This window comes from Oratosquilla oratoria, chromosome 14, assembly GCF_046742065.1.
Source record: "Oratosquilla oratoria isolate Oo_2021 chromosome 14, ASM4674206v1, whole genome shotgun sequence".
In the NCBI taxonomy this organism is placed as follows: domain Eukaryota; kingdom Metazoa; phylum Arthropoda; class Malacostraca; order Stomatopoda; family Squillidae; genus Oratosquilla; species Oratosquilla oratoria.
In genome coordinates this window covers 65,857,481-65,881,141 of record NC_134790.1, presented here as the reverse complement: position 1 = coordinate 65,881,141, position 23,661 = coordinate 65,857,481, and the positions used below count along the sequence as shown (strand labels likewise).

Here is a 23,661-nt window from a genome sequence, read left to right as displayed (position 1 = left end):
GGGCTCCGTGACACAAAGCCTCTCCACCCACGCGCGACCACCACCATAACCACCACCCAGTCTACAGTTACAGCTGCTTCTGTGCCCTCTGACCCTTCTATTGTTACTGCGGGAGATTCTACACCTCGTTCTTTTTATGGTGGTAAGAAAGAAGGGCTGAAAATAGAAAATAAAGGCAAGGCTGTACCAGTCCATCCTACACAACCCCCGCAACCTTCCCTGCGCTTGCTCACTCAAGCTGACCCCACCACCAGCAAGCCAACCACCTCACCCTCCAACCTTGCCAATATCCTTTTCCTTGATGATGATGATGATGAAGATGATGCTGATGATTTTGATGAAGTGGAGTTACATAAGTCAGGGTGGGCAACAGAGAGAGATAGTGGTGATGAGGGTGATCATGAGGACAGCCATGCAGACTACCTGCCAATCTCTGATGATGATGATGATGATGATGATGAGGAGGAGGAGGAGGATAACCCTGCTGCCACACAAGTTTCACGAGCAAGACCACACTCCACTCTATACAGAGTTTGATTGGTCCCCAGGAGCAGATTTATCCCTCAGGTTCATGACTTCACTGATGCTCAGTCAGGACTTACTGGAGCCTAGCCCTGTGGCCCTGAATCTACTGAAGCAGACTTCTTTCATGCCTTCTTCGATGATGGCAATTTTGATCTCCTTGTTGACGAAACAAACAAATATTATCAGTGGGTCAAGAACGAGACATTAGTTATCAGCACAAGGAGCAGCTTCAAGTTTTGGCAGGATGTTACTGTTGATGAAATAAGGGTTTTCTTGGCCCTGACTCTTCTGATGCCCCTCATCAAAAAACACCTGGTGAGAGATTACTGGAAGCGAGACCCCCTGATTCCGACCTCTATCTTCAACAAATTCATGACCAGGGACCGCTACCTGATGATTATGTCCTTTCTGCACTTCACGGACAACAATTCCCTAGACAAAAGCAACCCAATTTGGAAGGTTAGGGCAATCATCACACGCCTCACAGAAAACTTCCAAAAATATTTATACCCCTTCAGGAAGATAGTTATTGACGAGAGTCTGATGTATAAATATGTGGAACAGCTTCGAAGGTGATATAGCCCAAGCTTAAACAATATGATAATTGGAAATCAAAGAATTTGAGTCTAGGTACCGTATATTTCCACGTATAAGACGACCCTTAAATCCAACAATTCACCCCTTAAAATTGGGGGTCATCTTATACTACCATTATAAAAATCAGACCTTGAATTCTACGTGAGATGACTTGGTAGGCTAGCCTGCCGATAACCACAGATACACAGGAAATGATTCACATTATGATAAGAACTGGTAATAAAGGTAATTAAACCATATTTACCTTGTATATTATTGTAAATGGCAATTGTTAATAAATTCGAGGAATAATTCTATATTAATGAAATTACGGTACTTTTAACAGTCTCACTAAAGGTCGACCAAAGTCGACCAACGCCGACCAAGCCCAAACAATGACAGCTTTTGCTCAAATGCATAATTTTATATAGAAATTAGCATATGGTTGCATTATTTGACAAATTTTCTTTAAAATGTGTGATTTTCATGTAATTTGATCAAAGAAAAGTTACGTTTTTATCTTCTGCAAAATTACCAAAGCCGACCAAACACAAACAATGACGGCTTTTGCTCAAATGCATAATTTGGTCGGCGTTGGTCGACTCTGGTAATTTTGCAGGTGATAAAAACGTAACTTCTCTTTGATCAAATTTCATGAAAATCACACATTTTAAAGAAAATAGGTCAAATAATGCAACCACATACTAATTTTTATATGAAATTATGCATTTGAGCAAGAGCCGTTATTGTTTGTGTTTAGTCGGCGTTGGGCGACTGATAATTTTACAGAGGATAAAAGCGTAACTTCTCTTTGATCAAATTACATGAAAATCACACATTGTAAAGAAAATAGGTCATATAATGCAACCATATGCTAATTTTAATACATAATTATATGCATTTGAGCAAAAGCCGTTATTGTTTGGGTTTGGTCGGCTTTGGTCGACTCTGGTCGACGTTTAGTGAGACCGCAACCTTTTTCTTTCGCTAACTTTTCAGTAATTTTTAAGACTGAAAATAACAATTTTGGATTACAGTTCATAAAACATTTTTTTTATCAATAAAAAATATATTACAGTAGAAAATTAAAAAATTATAAAATTATAAAAATTTCTAATCATCAATATTACACATCAAACATATATATAAAACCTTTATTTTCAATCAAATTACATTACATTTAAAACTTAAAACATCATAAAACTTTATTACTTTATTTATTTATATAAAACCCTTCAATCTCGTCACAATCATCACTCTGTTTCGAAAAGTTGTTCGAACATATCACAAGATTCCTCAAATATGCCGTCATCGTAGGGATCCCAGCCCAGTTCCGGTGAATAAACCTCGGCTTTGTCATCACTTTCATACAATATATCATCTTCAGTGCCATCCAAATTTTTTAAAAGAATTTACGATACTTTCGACCTTAACACTTTCCCAAGCTTTAATAACAAACTCGCAGAGAACATCAAGTGATGCACTACGCATACCTCCACCTTTTGTAAATGACTTCTCTCCATTCGTCATCCACTCGTTCCATTGATACCTAACGTTATCTTTAAACTTCGAACCAGGAACGTAAACAAATAATTTTTGCTAGTCGACGTATATTCTCAGAAAATCGTGATACATGATTTGCTTTATTTAATTTATTTTGAATTTATAAGGATACAGTAAGTAATTTATCTGGTATAAGGATACAGTTAAGTAATGAGAAAAGAGAAAGAGCGGAAAAAATGGCTAATAAACGTAATCAAAACAATTCTCTTTGTACGGTAGGTTTGATACACTGATGCTTTTGTAATTTAGCAGCGTCTTATACTACCGATATGAGATAAATTCATAAAAATTTGCTCTAATTTTGTACCTCGTCTTATACAAAGGTCGTCTTATATGCGGAAATATATGGTATGTTAGAAAATTAGAGAATAGGAGACAGGAGCCAAAGAGCATTCCCCCTTTCCTGTATAGTACAATTAGGTAAATGCACACACACACACACACACACACACACACACACACTTTCACCGAATGGACGGCGAGAACTGGTGTTCCAAAGAAAAAGGAAAAACTACGTGGATCTCAACAGCCAGAGAAGTGCCTTTTGTATTTATAGGGAAGGGGAGTGCTCGTGGAATAGTGGGGAAGTGATAGGGAAGGAGAAGGGAAGGGATATTGAGGGAAATGGAAGGAAATGAGGAAGGGGAGGACTTGGTCCAAGAGTCAAGGCGGATTGTAAACAAACACCGAACGGATGACTTGGATCTCGATGATGGGACTAACAAAACTGTAAAGATCAGAAACATAGATAAAAACAGTTCAATGGAAGGTGAGGATAATAATTTTCAAGGAGTTAATGAGGGGGCGGCGGATACCAACCTCCCCCAACTGGCAAAACTGGAGGAAAAACTTGAACAAATGACTGAGCATTGGGAGATTAGGTTTGGCAAGATGTCAAAAATTGCCGAGAAGTTTGAAAAATTGGAAGAACTAGAGAAGGCAAACAAAAACTTAACTGATGAAATAGAAGACCTAAAAAGACAATTAAGAGAAGTAAAAATGGAGAATGAAGAATTAAAAAAGAACAATAGAGACAATAAAGAAACAATAGCAAAAGAGGCAGAGGGGTGGAGGAAGATACAAGAAAATAGTAAAGTTGCATTTTCTGATATAATTAAACAGCAAATGAAAGAACAAACTGAAGACTCAGTTATCAAAGTGATGAGACAGAAGGAGAATATTGTAAGAGACTTAGCAGACAAAAAGAAATGTATAATTATATTAGGAATGGAAGAGAAACACAACCCAGATAGAACCACAAGAATCAAAGAGGAAAATGAAAAAGTAAGAAACTTACTAGAATTAGTTCAGGAAGATGAGCCAGAAATAATGAAACAAATCGAAGAGAAATTCAGACTCGGGAAATATAGTACAGACAAGACCAGACCAATTAAGATTAAATTCAGGTCACAAACGACGGCAGAGAATATCTTATCCAAAACAGGGAAACTAGCAACAAGTGAACAATATAAAAAGATATGGATAAAAAGAGAAATGAATAAAGAGGAAAGAGAGGAAGAAAAACAGAAAAGACTGGAAGCTAAGGCAAAAAACGAGAACAGAACGGAGTCAGAGAAAGGGAGATTCTATTGGAGAGTAGTGAACATGAAACTAAGGAAGTTCGACATACAAAAGAAAAACATAAGGGAAACAGAGAACACAATGGAAGTGGCAGAAAACTAAGAGTGTCTTACACAAATATAGATGGATTAATAACAGGATTGAATGAGCTGAATGATTATTTGAAGGAAAAAGAACCGGACATAATGGGAATTGTAGAAACAAAATTAAAAGGCCCACTACCACCCAACAGTGTAGGACATGATGCATACAATTATTTGATTAGAAACAGAGAGAAAAAGCAAGGGGGTGGAGTTATGTTCCTGACTAAGAAGGATATAAACGTGAAAGGTGTCATATATGGAAAGAATACAGTAGAGATGATTATGATAGAAGTGGAAGACAGAGATAAGAAGAGCAGAAAATTTGTGATAAATTATGTGCCTCCAAAAACAGCCTCATGGGAGGAGAGTGAACATAAAAGTATGTTAGAGGACACAAAGATAACATTAAATAAAATAATGGAAGATGGAGGAAGAATAGTTATGATGGGCGACTTTAATTGCAAAGAAATCTGCTGGGAAGAAATGACAGTAAAGGGTGGAGACGACTCATGGGGAAACGCTCTACTTGAGATGATTATTGACCACACAATGACACAATGGATACAGGAGAACACTAGGTATAGAAATGAAGAAGAACCATCGAGACTAGACTTATTAATTACATCTGAACCTAGAATAGTGGACAAGATTGAATATAAAACACCAATAGGTAAAAGTGACCACATATTGATTGAACTGGAACTTAATGAAGAAAAATATACCAAAAGAAATGAACAATATAGAAAAGGAAGAATGATGTATGAAAAAACAAACTTTGATAAAATAAGAGAATTCTTTCAACAAGAAAACTGGGAAGAAATATACAAAGAAGAAACATCAGTGGAAAAGAAATGGAATATTTTGACAAAACTTTACAAAAAAGGAGTGGAAAAGTATGTCCCAAGACAAAAACAAGAAAAAGAATATGTAAAATGCTGGTACAACAAAAGTTGTAGGGAGTTAAAAGACAAAAGAGACAAAGCCTGGACCAGATGGAAAAAAGACAGAAGACCTGAAAAATGGAAAATATATACCAGTTATAGAAATGAATATGTACAAGTGTGCAGAGAGGAAAAGAGAAAATATGAAAAAGATGTCATAGAAAAATGTAAAGATCAACCAAAACTATTCTACAGATTTGTAAACAATAAACTGAAAAACAAACAGGACTTGGAGAAATTAAGACAAGGGGGAGTTGAATAGAGTGAGGAAATGGTAATGGCGGACATTATGAACAATCATGTGAAATCGGTGTTTACACGGGAGAACATAAAACCTGAAGAGATCGAATGGAAAGAGAAAGTCCCCCCTATAGAAAAAATAGAAGTATCAAAGAATGAAATATTGATACACTTGAGTAATCTTGATGTCAGAAAATCGCATGGACCAGATGAAATAGCAAACTGGATTCTGAAAGAATGCAGGAATGAACTGGCAGACAAAATACATAGCATAATAAACAGTTCCTTGAAAGAAGGAAAAGTTCCAGAAGATTGGAAAAAAGCAAATATAGTACCTATATATAAATGGGGAATAAAGAAGACCCTAACAACTATAGACCAGTCTCTCTAATAAGTACAATAGCAAAAATTTGTGAAAGAATTGTCAAAAATAGATGGGTAAAATATTTAGAAAAAAACAATGTGCTAAATCCAAGGCAATTTGGATTCAGACAAGGACGATCATGGGTCACCAATTTAATATGTTTCTATTCAAGGCTAATAGATATAATACAAGAAAGAGATGGATGGGCTGATTGTGCATTTCTAGACCTAAAAAAAGCTTTTGACAAAGTACCACATAAGAAGTTGCTTAAAAAACTAGAATCTGAAGGAGGAATACAAGGTAAATTACTAAATTGGATGGAAGACTTTTTGCAAGAAAGAAAAATGAGAGTAGTGATAAGAAACCAGCACTCAAAATGGAATGAAGTAATAAGCGGTGTCCCGCAGGGAACAGTCCTGGCCCCAATAATGTTTGCTATATATATTAATGATATGGATGAAGGAATTGAAAGCTATATGAGCTTCTTTGCAGACGATGCAAAACTACTGAAAAGAGTGAAAACTGAAGAAGATTGTGAATCACTACAGAGAGATCTAAATAAAGTACAGGAATGGAGTAGGAAGTGGGAGATGGAGTTCAATACAAAAAAGTGTAGTATAATGGAATTTGGAAAAAGCAAAAACAGAATAACAGGATCATATAATTTGGGAGAAGAAGGAATAAAAAAAGTAGAAAATGAAAAAGACCTGGGAGTCATTGTTATGAATAATATGTCACCTGAGAAACATATAAATAAGATTTTTGGAGAAACTTATAATTTAATAAGAACAATCAAAGTGGCATTTACATACCTGGATGAAGAAATGGTGAGGAAAATCCTAATCACCCTGATAAGACCAAGATTAGAATATGCAGCAACGATATGGTCACCAAGTACAAAAAAATGTATAAAAAAACTTGAAAGAATACAAAGAGCAATTACAAAACTGGCACCAACACTCTCAAAACTATCATATGAAGAGAGACTACAAAAACTTGAACTACAGACACTAGAGCAAAGAAGAGAGAGAGGAGATTTGATAGCTATTTACAGAATCATGAAAGGCATAGAAATTACTGATAGAGAGAATCTGATAAAATGGGATGACAGAAATACAAGAGGACACGGAAAGAAAATAAAAAAAGACAGCTATAGAAGAGATTTGAAAAAGAACAGCTTTCCACACAGAGTAATAGACAGTTGGAACAAGTTAGATGAGAAAGTGGTGTGTGCAAAAACAATACATGAATTTAAAAATTGTTTAGATAAAATGAGAAATGAAGACGGGACCCCACGAGCATAGCTCCCCTTCCCGTAAAATACAACTAGGTAAATACAACTAGGTAAATACACACACCCTTTCACCGAATGGACGGCGAGAACTGGTGTTCCAAAGAAAAAGGAAAAACTACGTGGATCTCAACATCCAGAGAAGTGCCTTTTGTATTTATAGGGAAGGGGAGTGCTCGTGGAATAGTGGGGAAGTGATAGGGAAGGAGAAGGGAAGGGATATTGAGGGAAATGGAAGGAAATGAGGAAGGGGAGGACTTGGTCCAAGAGTCAAGGCGGATTGTAAACAAACGCCGAACGGATGACTTGGATCTCGATGATGGGACTAACAAAACTGTAAAGATCAGAAACATAGATAAAAACAGTTCAATGGAAGGTGAGGATAATACTTTTCAAGGATTTAATGAGGGGGCGGCGGATACCAACCTCCCCCGATTGGCAAAACTGGAGGAAAAACTTGAACAAATGACTGAGCATTGGGATATTAGGTTTGGCAAGATGTCAAAAATTGCAGATAAGTTTTAAAAATTGGAAGAAATAGAGAAGGCTAACAAAAAATTATTTGATGAAATTAAATACCTAAAAAGACAGTTAAGAGAAGTAAAAGTGGAGAATGAAGAATTAAAAAAGAACAATAGAGACAATAAAGAAACAATAGCAAAAGAGGCAGAGGGGTGGAGGAAGATACAAGAAAATAGTAAAGTTGCATTTTCTGATATAATTAAACAGCAAATTAAAGAACAAACTGAAGACTCAGTTATCAAAGTGATGAGACAGAAGGAGAATATTGTAAGAGACTTAGCAGACAAAAAGAAATGTATAATTATATTAGGAATGGAAGAGAAACATAACCCAGATAGAACCACAAGAATCAAAGAGGAAAATGAAAAAGTAAGAAACTTACTAGAATTAGTTCAGGAAGATGAGCCAGAAATAATGAAACAAATCGAAGAGAAATTCAGACTCGGGAAATATAGTACAGACAAGACCAGACCAATTAAGATTAAATTCAGGTCACAAACGACGGCAGAGAATATCTTATCCAAAACAGGGAAACTAACAACAAGTGAACAATATAAAAAGGTATGGATAAAAAGGGAAATGAATAAAGAGGAAAGAGAGGAGGAAATAAGGAAAAGACATGAAGCTAAGAAAAAAAACGAGACCAGAACGGAGACAGAAAAACAAGAATTCTACTGGAGAGTAGTGAATATGAAATTGAAGCAATGGAACATAAAAGAGAGAAACACAAAAGAAACAGAGAATACAATGGAAATAACAGAAAGTTAAAAGTATCCTACACAAATATAGATGGATTAATAACAGGACTGAATGAACTGAACAAATATCTGAAAGAAAAAGATCCGGACATAATGGGAATTGTTGAGACAAAATTAAAAGGTCCACTACCACCCAACAGCATAGGACACAATGCATATAATTATTGGATTAGAAACAGAGAGAAAAAACAAGGGGGTGGAGTTATGTTCCTGACTAAGAAGGATATAAGCGTGAAGAGTGTCACATATGGGAACAATAGAGTAGAGATGATCATGATAGAAGTAGAAGATAGAGATAAGAAGAGCAGAAAGTTTGTAATACACTATGTGCCCCCAAAAACAGCCTCATGGGAAGAGAATGAACATAAAAGTATGTTAGAAGACACAAGAATAACACTAAACAAGATAATGGAAGATGGAGGAAGAATAGTTATGATGGGCGACTATAATTGCAAAGAAATATGCTGGGAAGAGATGACCGTAAAGGGTGGAGAAGACTCATGGGGAAGTGTTCTACTTGAGATGATTACTGACCACACAATGACACAATGGATCCAAGAGAACACTAGGTATAGAAATGAAGAAGAACCATCGAGACTAGACCTAATAATCACATCAGAACCTGAAATAGTGGAAAAGATAGAATACCAGGCACCAATAAGCAAAAGTGACCACATATTGATAGAACTAGAACTAAATGAGAAAAAATACATGAAAAGAAATGAACAATATAGAAAAGGAAGATTGATGTATGAAAAAGCAAATTTGGATAAAATAAGAGAATTCTTTCAAAATGAAAACTGGGAAAGAATACACAAAGAAGATACAACAGTAGAAGAGAAATGGAATATTTTGACAAAAATCTATAAAAAAGGAGTAGAAAAGTATGTCCCAAGACAAAAACAAGAAAAAGAATATGTAAAGTGCTGGTACAATAAAAGTTGTAGGGAGATAAAAGACAAAAGAGACAAAGCCTGGGCCAAATGGAAGAAAAACAGAAGACCAGAAAAATGGAAAATATATACCTGTTATAGAAATGAATATGTACAAGCGTGCAGAGAGGAAAAGAGAAAATATGAAAAAGATGTCATAGAAAAATGTAAAGATCAACCAAAACTATTCTACAGATTTGTAAACAACAAACTGAAAAACAAACAAGATTTGGAGAAATTAAGACAAGGAGGAGTTGAATACACAGAGGAAATTGAAATGGCAGAAATTATGAACAAACATTTTAAATCTGTGTTTACAAGGGAGAACATACAACCTGAAGAGATTGAATGGAAAGAGAAAGTCCCCCCTATGAAAGAAATAGAAGTAACAAAGAATGAAATATTGATACACTTGAGTAATCTTGATGTCAGAAAATCGCATGGACCAGATGAAATAGCAAACTGGATTCTGAAAGAATGCAGGAATGAACTGGAAGACATAATACATAGCATAATAAACAGTTCCTTGAAAGAAGGTAAAGTTCCAGAAGATTGGAAAAAAGCAAATATAGTACCTATATATAAATGGGGAAATAAAGAAGACTTTAACAACTATAGGCCAGTCTCTCTAACAAGTACAATAGCAAAAATTTGTGAAAGAATTGTCAAAAATAGATGGGTAAAATATTTAGAAAAAAACAACGTGCTAAATCCAAGACAATTTGGATTCAGACAAGGACGATCATGCGTCACCAATTTAATATGTTTCTATTCAAGGCTAATAGATATAATACAAGAAAGAGATGGATGGGCTGATTGTGCATTTCTAGACCTAAAAAAAGCTTTTGACAAAGTACCACATAAGAAGTTGCTTAAGAAATTAGAAACTGAAGGAGGAATACAGGGCAAACTGCTAAATTGGATGGAAGACTTTTTGCAAGAAAGAAAAATGAGAGTAGTGATAAGAAACCAACACTCAAAATGGGATGAAGTAATAAGCGGTGTTCCACAAGGAACAGTTCTGGCCCCAATAATGTTTGCTATATATATTAATGATACGGATGAAGGAATTGAAAGCTATATGAGCTTCTTTGCAGATGATGCAAAACTATTGAAAAAAGTGAACACGGAAGAAGATTGTGAATCACTACAGAGAGATCTAAATAAAGTACAGGAATGGAGTAGGAAGTGGGAGATGGAGTTCAATACAAAGAAGTGTAGTATAATGGAATTTGGAAAAAGTAAAAACAGAATAACAGGATCATATAAATTGGGAGAAGAAGGAATAAAAAAAGTAGAAAATGAAAAAGACCTGGGAGTCATTGTTATGAATAATATGTCACCTGAGAAACATATAAATAAGATTTTTGGAGAAACCTATAATTTAATAAGAACAATCAAAGTTGAATTTACATACCTGGATGAAGAAATGGTGAAGAAAATTCTAATCACCCTGATAAGACCAAGATTGGAATATGCAGCAACGATATGGTCACCAAGTACAAAAAAATGTATAAAAAAACTTGAAAGAATACAAAGAGCAATTACAAAATTGGCACCTACACTCTCAAAACTATCATATGAAGAGAGACTAGCAAAACTTGAACTACAGACACTAGAGCAAAGAAGAGAGGAGATTTGATAGCTATTTACAGAATCATGAAAGGCATAGAAATTACTGATAGAGAGAATCTGATAAAATGGGATGAGAGAAATACAAGAGGACATGGAAAGAAAATAAAAAAAGACAGCTATAGAAGAGACCTGAAAAAGAACAGCTTTCCTCACAGAGTAATAGACAGTTGGAACAAGTTAGATGAGAAAGTGGTGTGTGCAAAAACAATACATGAATTTAAAAATAGTTTAGATAAAACGAGAAATGAAAACGGGACACCACGAGCATAGCTCCCCTTCCCGAAGAATACAACTAGGTAAATACAACTAGGTAAATACACACAGATATAGATTTGATTGGAACTGTACATGAATTTGAGGCTAGATATAATAAAAAATTAGAGAATAGGAGATGGGATCCAATGAGTGCTATTTCTTTCCTTTATAGTACAATTAGGTAAATAAAATTAAGTAAATACTCTGTGTGCTGTTGGAGCAAATGGAAGGCTAGTGAATGAGCTCCAAGCCAAGGAAACACCTATGTTTATATTTACAGTAAAGAATTTATGGCTTTTGAGTGACCATTATGGTGATAAGGTATCCAGGTTGATAAAGTGTATTAACATATAGAATGGAGGAAGAGAAGAAAATGAAGCAACAAAATGTGGAATAGACATGAGTAGAGTAGAATTGCCACTTGGAGTGATACAAAGATGACTTGTTTAAACACCTGAGAATATTCGTAAACGAAACACCTCAAAGTGAATTCCAAACTGAAACCGGTGAAAAGTCTAGGGTAAACTTACTACGGTAAATATAACAAAAGAAAAAAATTAAAAGGTGTATAGATAAACTCAAAGTTAATAAAACACCAGGGCCTGACGGTTGGCATTCAAGAATCTTAAAGGAAATGAAAAATGAGATTGTTGTTCCATTAGAAATTATTTTCAAGAAATCCATCATATCCAGAGATGTCCCAAGAGAATGGAAGCTAGCTAACGTTACTCCCATATTCAAAAAAGGTGACAAAAAGACGCCAAATAACTATAGGCCTATAAGTTTGACTTCAATCATAGGAAAAATAATGGAAACTATCATCAGAGATGCTATCGAACATCATTTAGAATGTAACCGTTTGATAAATGATAGCCAGCATGGTTTCAGACGGAAACGTTCTTGCATGACTAACTTACTTGAATTCTACAACACAGTTATCTCGAATTATGACAAAAGAAACAATATAGATTTAATATATCTAGACTTTGCAAAAGCTTTTGATACCGTCCCACACAATAGACTACTTACTAAATTAGCTTTACACGGAATAAGTGGTAGCCTATTAGGTTGGACTAGTAATTGGTTGAATGGTCGAAAACAGAGAGTTGTTTTAAATGGAAAAACTTCTAGATGGAAAAATATTACAAGTGGAGTTCCTCAGGGTTCCGTTCATGATATAGACCATGGACTAAAATCTACTGTTTCCAAATTTGCTGATGATACAAAACTGTGCGGAGTGGCAAATGATCACTCAAACCAATTAGATATTCAAGAAGATTTAGATCAATTACAGCAATGGTCTGAAAAGTGGCTAATGAAATTTAACACAAGTAAATGCAAGGTCATGCACTTAGGTAAAAATAACAGTAAGTATGATTACAAGTTATTTGGAAATTCGTTAACAAAAGTGGATAATGAAAAAAGATCTCTGCGTAATTATTAGTAACGACCTGAAATCATCCAAGCAGTGTATTTCAGCCTCTGAGAAAGCAAATAAGATTCTAGGACTGATTGCCCAATCTTTTGATTTCAAAAGTCCATCACTCATTAACAAGCTATATAAATCATTAGTTCGTCCACATTTGTAATATGCTGTTTCCGTATGGTCACCGAATCTCATTAAAGACATTGACAGACTGGAAAAAGTACAACGGCGAGCCACAAAACTGATTCCAAATATCAAAAATAAATCATACGAAAATCGACTAAAACATATGAATGTGCTTTTCCTTAAAAAAGCGTAGACTTAGAGGTCACTTGATACAGGTCTTTAAGATTTTAAAGGGAATTGACAACATCAAAAGTGACAAAATTTTCACATTGAATGAGAATCAGACATGAAACAATGATCTCAAACTGTCCGGAAATAGATTCAATTTGGAAGTAGGTAGAAACAACTTTGCCAACCGTGTAGTTAATGAATGGAATAAACTTCCTGCACAGGTAGTGCAATGTAGTTCAGTTCGAAGCTTTAAGAATCATTTAGATGCTGTAATGATTATAATTTATTTTATATTATTTGTTTTTGTTTTGTTATCATTTGTCTGTCTGATTTTCCTTTATTATAAGTTATATGTCAATTTATTATTATTTACTATTTACCTGTTTGTTTATTATTTAACTATATGCATTTATTTATGTATTTTATTTGTTATTTACATTATTATAGTTTTTATTTATTATTTGATTATTATTATGATTTTTTTTTTTTGCATCCAACCTAGATATGGACTAAAAGGTCTCCTGTCGGCATGCTCCACCTTTGTAATCCTTTGAATCAACTCAAAGGTGGGAAAATAATGTTTTCTCTGGTTTCCAAATAGACAGAACCATATTAGGTAAAGGGTTAGATGCAGAGAGGGAATCTAGGTACAGCAGTATACTAAGAAATTGAGACATTAATGACATGATGGAAAAATTAATGGATTTAAGAATAGATTATGGAGCAATGCACAGAGAAATGACCAATCTATGAAAAGCTAACAAAGAAATGAACAGAGAGCTTAATGAACTAAAAAGGGAACTAAGCATGATCAGAAGTGACAACAAAAGAAAGAAAAATGAAGACAGAAACAAAAATGAGGAGCTAAAAAAGAGGTCAAAGAACAAATATAAGCAGTGATAAAAAAAGTAGGAGAATCAATTAAGGAGACAGGTCTCCTAGAAATAAAAAAAAATCAGTGGAAACAAGAACAAGAAAATCAGAAAATAAAATTTAACCTCTTCACTGCAGGGCACATCGCACGTCTGGCAGCACTGCCCGATGTGCGATGGTGCGTCATAATAATTGCATTATAAAAAATAAAGTCAGTGCTCAATCGTTTGTTCTCTTTCACCCGTGTATTTTGATAACCATAGAAAATTGTTGAAGCCAGTTTAGAGAGAATGGAAATTACGTAGGTAAGACTACAATAAATATAATCATGATACCGACGTCGGCATCATCGAGTACCCACTTGCTCTTCATGCCGCCTACGTAGGCGTCACCGTATGGAAGTGGTTAAAGAAATAGTACAACAGCAGGTAGAGAAAAATGTTGAAGAAACAGTAATTAAAGTAATTAAAGAAAAGGAAGCTCGCTGGCTGAGTGGGTTAGGGCGTCATTACTTGCAGCAAAGGTCGAGGTGAGGGCAGTTTGAATCCTGCCACCAACGAAGTTGAACCAAGGGCATGGTTCATTAAATTACATGCTACAAAGCCCTCTGTGAGGGGCACTGTCCTAGCCTCCCGATAGGGGGGAGTGTGTGACGTTAAACCATATCATCAAAGAAAAGGAAAATTGGGTAAGAGACACAGTAGTTAAAAAAGTGCATTGTAGTTTATGGTATTAAAGAAAAACATAATGTTTACAAATATCAAAGAGAAAAAGAGGAGAAGAAATTACAAAGGAAATGCTTAAAGTGGTTCAAGAAGGTCAAGAGTTCAACAAAGACATCAACGAGGTGCATAGAATGGGACAGTACTCTAGAGAAAAACACTATAGGCCACTAAACATCAAACTAAGGACTCAAATGATAGCTGAAGAAGTACTACCAAAAGCAGCAAAGCTAGCAAATGGTGAAAAATATAAAAATGTATGGATTAAAAAAGGAAATGAGTGATGAGGAAATAGAAAAAAAAGGCACATAGAAATGAAGCAAATAAAAAAAAAAAATGAGAAAAGAATGGAAACTGAAAAGATTGAGTTTTTTGGAGGGTACTGGACCTGAGGCTGAGAAAATGATACATTAAAAAAAAGGAAACATAAAAAAAAAAAAAAAAAAAAAAAAAAAAAAAAAAAAAAAAGAGAGAGAGAGAGAGAGATAAGAAATTAGAAATAACACATACAAACGTAGGCAGAATTATTTCTGGACTAAATGAATTGAACGACTATCTGTTAATAGAGGAACCTGACATAATAGGAATTGTGGGGACAAAATAAAAATGTCTATTACCATCAAATACTATAGGACAAGGACGAATGGACAAAAAATAGAACAGAAAAACAGGGTAGAGGAATCATGTTCTTGACTAAAAAAATTTAAATGTGACAAAGATAACAGAAGGAAAAAATATTGTAGAATTGATTATGATTAAAGTTGAAAATGGAAATATGAAAAGTAGAAAATTTATAGTAGTATATATGCCCCCAAAAACATAGGCATGGAAAGATAGTCATCATTCCAAACTACTGGAAGACACAATGAATACATTAATTGAATTAATGGAAGGAGGAAACAGTAATTATGGATGACTTTAACTCAAAGGAAATATGTTGGGAAGAAATGACAGCAATAGGTGGAGAGGAACTTTGGGTTAATATTCTGCTGGATATGACCCTTTAATACAACATTAACTCAATGGGTGCAGGAAAACACCAGATATAGAAACAATGAAGAACTATCGAGACTAGACTTAATATTCACATCTGAGCCTGAAATAGTGGACAAAATGGAATACAAGACACAGTTGGGAAGAGTGACCACATACTAATAGAGTTTGAACTAAAAGAACAAAATGATGTGAGAAGAAATGAGAAACATAGAAAAGGAAGACTAATGTACAACAAAACGGATTTTGAAAAACTTAGATTTTTTTCAAAATGCTAACTGGGAAAAAATTTAAATGAAGAAACAAAGATGGAAGAGAAATGGAACATATTAAAAGAAAAATACAAGGAGGGAACAGATAAATATGTACCAAAGAAGAAACAAAAAAGGGTATACATAAAGTGTTGGTATAACAAAAAGTGTAGTGAAGCTAAAGATAGAAGAGACAAAGCTTGGAAAAGATGGAAAAAAGATTACAAAAAAAAAAAAAAAAAAAAAGACCAAATGACAAACATACATCAAATTAAGATATGAATATGTAAAAATGCAAACTGGGAAAAAATTTAAATGAAGAAACAAAGATGGAAGAGAAATGGAACATATTAAAAGAAAAATACAAGGAGGGAACAGATAAATATGTACCAAAGAAGATACAAAAAAGGGTATACATAAAGTGTTGGTATAACAAAAAGTGTAGTGAAGTTAAAGATAGAAGAGACAAAGCTTGGAAAAGATGGAAAACAAAAAACAAAAAAACAAAAACAAATGACAATTATACATCAAACTAAGATATGAATATGTAAAAATACACAGGGAAGAAAAAAGAGACTATGAAAAAGACATAATAGAAAAATGTAAGGACCAACTTAAACTATCCAACAGATATGTAAATGACAAACTAACAAACACAAAATAGTAAAAATACGCAAAGAAAATAAAGAATATATAGATGGTATACTAATGGCTGAAATTATGATCAAACATTTTAAATCTGTATTTACAATTGAAAGCTCACAAAATTGGGAGGAAGGACAGAAAGGTCCCCCGCAATGAAAGAAATAACAGTGACACAGAGAGAAGGGAATAAATAAAAAAAACCTTGACATCAGAAAGTCACATATGCTGGATAGAATTGCAAATTAGATATTGAAAGAATGTATAGATGAACTAACGTACAAAATACACAAGATAATTGATTTCTCACTCCAATATACAAAGGAGGAGACAAAGAAAATCCAACCAACTATAGACTGGTCTCCCTTACAAGTACTATTGCAGAATATGTGAAAAAGTTACCAAAAGTAAATGATTAAACACTTGGAGGAAAATAAAATACTAAATCCAAAACAGTCTGGATTTAGATGTGATCATGTGCCACAAACTTAATATGCTTTTACTCGAGATTAATAGAAATAATTCAAGAAAGGGATGGATGGGCAGATTGTGCCTTTTTAGATTTACAAAAGACATTTGACAAAGTACTACACAAAAAGCTACTAAGAAAAACTGAAACAATAGGTGGAATACAAGGAAAGTTATTGGAATGGATGAAAGATTTCTTGAATGGGAGAAAAGTGAGGGTGGTACTCAGAGACAAGAACTCAAGTTGGGAAGAAATGATAAGTGGAGTCCCACAAGGCTCTGTATTGGCTCCAATAGTGTTTGGGGGGATTTAGGACAGGTAAAGGTTGTTTAGATCAGATTTTTGTGGTAAGACAGGTATGTGAGAAAGCTATAGGAAAAGGTAAGGATGTTTTTTAGGCTTTTAGGGATATGGAAAAGGCTTATGACAGGGTAGACAGGAAGGCACTGTGGGAGGTACTGTAGATATAGTGGATCGGAGGAAAGCTTCTAGGAGCTGTCAAGAGTTTTTATGAGAGTAGTAGAGCATGTATCAGGATCAGAAATGGAGAGAGTGAGTGGTTCAAGGTAAAAGTGGGACTTCATCAGGGATGTGTTATGTCACCCTGATGTTCAACTGATACATGGATGGGGTGGTGCGAGAGGTAAATGCAAGGGTGGTGGGTCAGGGATTGGAGATGTTTAAAGAAAATAGAGAAAAGTGGGAGGTGAGCCAGCTGTTGTTTGCGGACGACACTGCGCTTGTAGCAGGATCAGAGGAGGGATTGAGAAAGTTGGTGACAGAGTTTGGGAGAGTGTGTGAAAGAAGGAAGTTGAATATAAATGTGGGTAAATGTAAGGTGATGAGATGTATAAAGGGTGAAAGTGGCAGCAGACTGGAAGTGATTATTAAGGGAGAGCGACTGGAGGAAGTGGATAGTTTTAGATACTTGGGTGCAAATGTGGCAGGAAAGGGTGGAGTGGAGGTGGAGGTAGAATGTAGATTGAGAGAAGCGAGTAAATGCCTTGGTGGATTAAAAAGTGTAATGAGGGAATGGATGCTAAGAGGAGACTGTATGAAGGAGTGATTGTGCCAACAGTACTGTATGGGGCAGAAACATGAGACATAAGAGAGGAAGAGAGAAGGAGTTTGAATGTCTTTGAGATGAGGTGTCTGAAAAGTATGATAGGGGTTACTAGGCTGGATAGAGTGAGAAATGAGGAGGTGAGGAGAAGAACAGGGGTGGTAAGGGAGTTGTGGGATAGGGTGGATGAAAGAGTATTGGGATGGTTTGGACACATGGAAAGAATGAGTGAAGAAAGACTAGTAAAAGAGGTATGGAAGGCAGATGTGGAGGAAGTGAATATGAGGGGGCAACCTAGGATGAGATGGATGGATGGGGCGAGAGGGGTTTTGGGGAAGAGGGAAATGTCTGTTGAGGAAGGATAGGAGAGGACAGAAGACAGGGGTGAATGGAGAATGGCTGTATATGGATGATGTTGTGATGCATGAGGTGGAATGGGTGGGGGGGATGGGGGTGAGGTAGTATATGTGAGAAAAATTGACGCAGCCCAAAGGGATTTCTCCCCGTTTTCTCCTTTTCTGCATGGGGGGATGGAGAGGGGGGGGGGGTCACTGATTTAATGAAGTGGCCTTGCTCTGGATGTGCTGTGTCTTGCAACACTGCCTCTGACCCAGGGCAGTGCACAAGGTGCAGGGATGACCTGTCATCTAGGAGGTGCTAAGATATGAGGGAGGGTGGAGGGTGGAGGGGAGTGGAGTGTATTTAGGGATGGAATGGGTGGGAATGGTTTTATGCCTTTTTTTTTTGGGCTACCTCCCTTGTAAGGGGGAAAAAGCCTTTGGTATATGTATGTATGTATACTGATAACAACACTTAAAAAACTAGTTCATTATACACATTTCTGAAAATTCTTCAAAATCCAGTACCTCATTCTCCTCATCATCTTGGAAGACTGAGAGCTGCTGGGCTCTCTTTTCCAACTCACTCTGATACTTGATGGGGTTGGCCAAAGCCTCAGCAAAATCACTTAAGCCATCAGGAACATAATCCCCAACCTGAAATTAAAACCACTGCTATAACAATCTCCATTTTTAATATAAAGTAAATGATTAATGTGTATGTGGATAGGAGTGGAGTATGTGATGATGGAATAGGTGGGTGTGGATTTTATGCCTTTTTTTTTTTGGCTACGCCCCTGGTAAGGGGGAAAAAGCCTTTGGTATATGTATATGTTTGTCCATACCAGTGGCTTTTTCCATTTTGTAAAGAGGGTGGGTAGGTGAAAGCAAATCTTGACTCTTTACTGGAGAAAATTTAGAGATGGAATCTCCAGTCCCCTATTCTGCCCTATTTAGTCACCTTTTACATGCATGGGAACATGATGATGACATCCTCATCCCCCATACATCCTCCTCATACCATTTACTATCTTTGCAGCGCAAGACATACTTATTCTTCTTCTACTCCTACCTTCTCTCTATCCCACACCACCTACCACACTTTTCTCACCTTTATCCATTTCATTCGCACTCAGTTTGTTTATTCTCAGCACCTCTCTACACTCCCATCCTTTTCCTCCACCTTCACTTTTCCTCCACTCTCAATTTCCCTTCCACCAACTATGATCTGACACTCCCCTACTCTCTCCCCTAAAATCATGAACATCCAGAACTCTTCCTACCCCTCTTTTGGATACTACTACATAGCCCATTCATGTATTATTAACTACCCTTCCATACACCACCCTTTCTTACGTATACTTATGTGTGGCTCTCTTCTTAAATAATGTGTTTGCTATCATTTACTGTCCGTCTAAATACATCTCCAACATTATCTCTCCATTAAGATTTCTAAATGTCATCCCAGACTTCCACTACTCCAACCATTAGTTCCTCCCTTACTCAAGGCATTGAGATCCTCCCACCAACACCACTACATTCCCATTCCTTCCAAAACTCTAAGCTCACATTCAAATCTACCTAAAAAAGCCTCCTTTCCCTCTTCACTTTTCTCACTACTGGATCCATAACCACTAACAAAAACCCATATCACCAACCCCAGTTTCACCTTCACCCACATTAACATTGAACATATACTTCCCTCCACTCCACTACATGTTTTCCTATCTCATTACTTACCAACAGAGTCCCTCCTTCCTTCTCTCATCACTTCCAATACTCCCTACCACACTCCTACACTCAAAATTACCCCTCCCTTTCTCCCTTTAAACTTCATTTTACTTATTACTAACACATCCATCTTCCTTCTCACAAACAAATTACTTCAATTTTGCTCTCATCTGTATCACAACTACAAACACTGACCCATTTTCTATGATTTTGGTTGGAGTTCTCCTCCCAGACCCTCACATGCCTTGACTTTTTGTAGGAAGATACAGAGAGCAGGATCCCTAGTCCTATCAATGTCCCACTCAGTTGCCTTTTATGTCTCACATGGGAACATGGTGGCAGAATTCTTTTCCCCCCACCACTGGGGATATGAGTTAGTCATGGAAGTGATAAAGGACAGTTTCAAGAGTTGCATCATTGAGTGATCATTTTAGTAAAAAAAAGTAGCATCATTCCTCTATGTAAAGAAATTTTACTTAAACATAAACAAATAATGTGTGGCTCCAGTTTGTAGGGGCACCCAAAAACAGCCATTAACCCATTCAACTCCGATGACAAGATGTCTTGTCATTTGGTCAAATAAAACAAAAAATCATAATAAAACAACAAAATGTTTGATGATCAAACAGCACCAGAAAAATATGACGTCAGCAGTCCTCCTCCAGGAGGACTGACGACGTCATATTTTTCTGGTGCTGTTTGATCATCAAACATTTTGTTTTATTATGATTTTTTGTTTTATTTGACCAAATGACAAGACATCTTGTCATCGGAGTTGAATGGGTTAAAGCATTGGCTGCATGCTACTATGCAATCACTACTGCATGATTCCATGAAGTCAATAACCCAGTACAGGTGCACAGTGTACATACAAAATATTTCAGTTATGCTATATAATAACCATCAACACAATATAACATTAAAATCCAGTAAAACATATTTCATAATATATTCGAAATCATATTTACTTTGATGTGCACAAAGAGGGTGGCCATGTTGAGGGGTTGACCAGCCTCATTTCTTAAAACAATGTGTTTGTAGCCAGGCCTTAATCCAACAATAGGCAAGACCCGATGACCCAACGTTGACCTGCTCCCATCTTCACATGCTGTGATGCGCAAACAAGCCAACTCAGGAAGAACAACCTGTACATGAATCAGTGTTATTCAATTTAAAATTCAAAGAAGCAGAATTATTCCATAAATTTATATTTTGACAAAACCTATCAACACTAGAGTATAGCTGGTAATTATCAGAGGAAAGTTATATATGAAATATGAAAGTACATTAGGACCATACAGATGAGAGCTATTCATTCCAAGACCCCTATACAAGTAAAAATGCACTCAAAGTTGTGAACCCCTTCAAAGTATGTTATACAAAATTTCAATAGAATAAAAATGAACATAAATATGTTATATTTTTTACAGACATTTTTTATCAACATGTTATTGTATATGTACAAACTACTGGAAATGTTAGATGTGAGGAAAGCTCCAGGGCATGATGGGATCTCAAATCAAAAACTGAAGGAATACTGAAAACAACCAGCAGACACGATTAACAACCTGATTGTGTATTCATCAGAAGAAGAGATAATGACTCAAGATTGGATTAGAGCTAATGTGGTACCAGTTCATATATAAAGAAGGACAAACCCCTGAATTACAAACCAGTCTCTGAACAGCATGCTACCTCAATTGTGTGACACGATTGTTAAAGAAGAGGTAAACAATTTGGCAATCAATTTAATTTAAGTACAAGATCACATTTTCCATGAGTTCAAGAGAATGTGTGCAAACAAAAATATTGTTAATATATCTACAATACAAGTTAGGGTTCACCTTATCATCTTGAAATGCTGTTTCCTCAACCACAGACCTGGGAAAAGAGGACCCTGAGGGGTGACCCCATCACAATGCTGTTATACTGATTAGGTCCTGATTGATGGGGTCACCCCTCAGGCTCCCCTTTGCACAGGCTTTGATGTCTGCAGAGGAGAAAATATAATTTCAATGTAAAAAGGTGATCCTTCACTTATATTGTAGATATATATTAATATGTTTGTATGTACACATTCCCTTGAGATTCTGGAAACCTAAGATCACAGCTGCAAGAAATTTCAGACTGATCCTTGAAATGAATGATGATGATGATAAACTTCCTTTTTTGGACATCTTAGTGAATTCTAATTGAGGTTATTATGTCACCAGTGTTTATCATATACCCACTAATGCTGATGAATGGTGATGGCGAATAATCAGAGTTATAAGAAGGGAGTATTTAGAAGTTATATCAATAGAACCTTGAAAGTGTGTTCCTCATAAGAAGCCCTTCATGAGGAATTAATGCACATTTGCCAAATCATAATTAATAATGTTTATCCAAATTATGAATTTGATCACATTTGTAGTAAGATGTTGGATAGCTTCTCTGTAATGAAAATTCCTCTATAACTATCTATTTAAATATCTATTACCCCAATACCCTCAGAGAGTATAAGAAAGATGAAATGGTTATAAGAGATATTGTAAAAACGAACTGCCAAACCATCTAATGGGAATGAAGAAATAAGATTTATTTGTTATTACACCAACCCCAAATCCTGCTCCCAAGTTAAGAATAAACTGTTTAGTCAGACTAAGACTATATGTAGGGAAAAAAATAATGTATGAAATTTGTTGTAATCTTGAGGACTGCACGCCTTGTAATAATACATAAATAGGCCACACAAGATATAGTCTTGGTCAATGCATATGCAAAGTGGAGCAATAAAACATAACATGAAACAATATCCTAATGAGGACATTCATAGAGATGAGTTGGAAGAAAATAGGCAAATAACTGCTAGCACTGGGAATTTCTGGAGATTGTAATTGCTAGTGGCAATGATAATTCATGAAAAATCTCCATGAATAAACACACAATCACATATGACCTCTATGATTTACTTATTTCATTCCCTATTGCACCTATATGTAAGATGCCCACTATCCTTGACCCCCCACCCTCCTAATTATCACTGTAAGGCCAAGAATTTAATTGAGCATTAATTTTTGTTCATTAGCATTTTTTTTCGAAGATTCTATAGGCAAAATCCTGCTCAGGCATTGTGGGTACAGCTCTCACTCCACTCCTCCATGACGTCATGAGGATGTATTCATATGTTAAGCATAGACTAGGAAACTTAATTTTAGGTGAAGGAGAAAGACCCCAAACTTACAGTTCAGGATTCCATTAGAGGAATATTTTTAGGATTTTTAGCACATAAAGATTACATCACAAAATAAGGTAACGGAACTTGGACTTGTATTACAAAGTGGTAGTTTGTGTTTTTGTCCAAAGATGTGAACATGCTCGGTAGCCATACTGTGTTCATGTGTGGAGATTAGTTAAAGCCAAAAAAAAACATCCCTAATAGGTATATATCAATGTTCCAATGAAAAAATCTGTGGAAATTTATGAAAATATCTGAATATACCTATGCATATAGTAGTTAGAATATTATAAGTTATTTAGTAGAAGTGACTCTAAGCTGAAAACCTCTATCCCTAACAGCTATTATGGGGAGAGGGAGTGTAAACAAAAAC

General features: G+C 35.7%; 1 protein-coding gene across 5 annotated transcripts in view; it reads right to left on the bottom strand.

Moving 5' to 3' along the window:
• Plc21C (Phospholipase C at 21C) overlaps window positions 1-23,661 on the bottom strand; it is a 952,170-nt gene that overhangs the window by 58,313 nt on the left and 870,196 nt on the right. For all 5 annotated transcript variants that reach the window (XM_076198141.1, XM_076198143.1, XM_076198142.1 and 2 more), the window contains 2 exons: window positions 21,040-21,216; window positions 18,869-18,997 (listed from right to left, as the gene is read on the bottom strand). In XM_076198141.1, coding sequence (XP_076054256.1) covers window positions 18,869-18,997; window positions 21,040-21,216 — 306 coding nt within the window. The remainder of the gene's footprint in view (window positions 1-18,868; window positions 18,998-21,039; window positions 21,217-23,661) is intronic.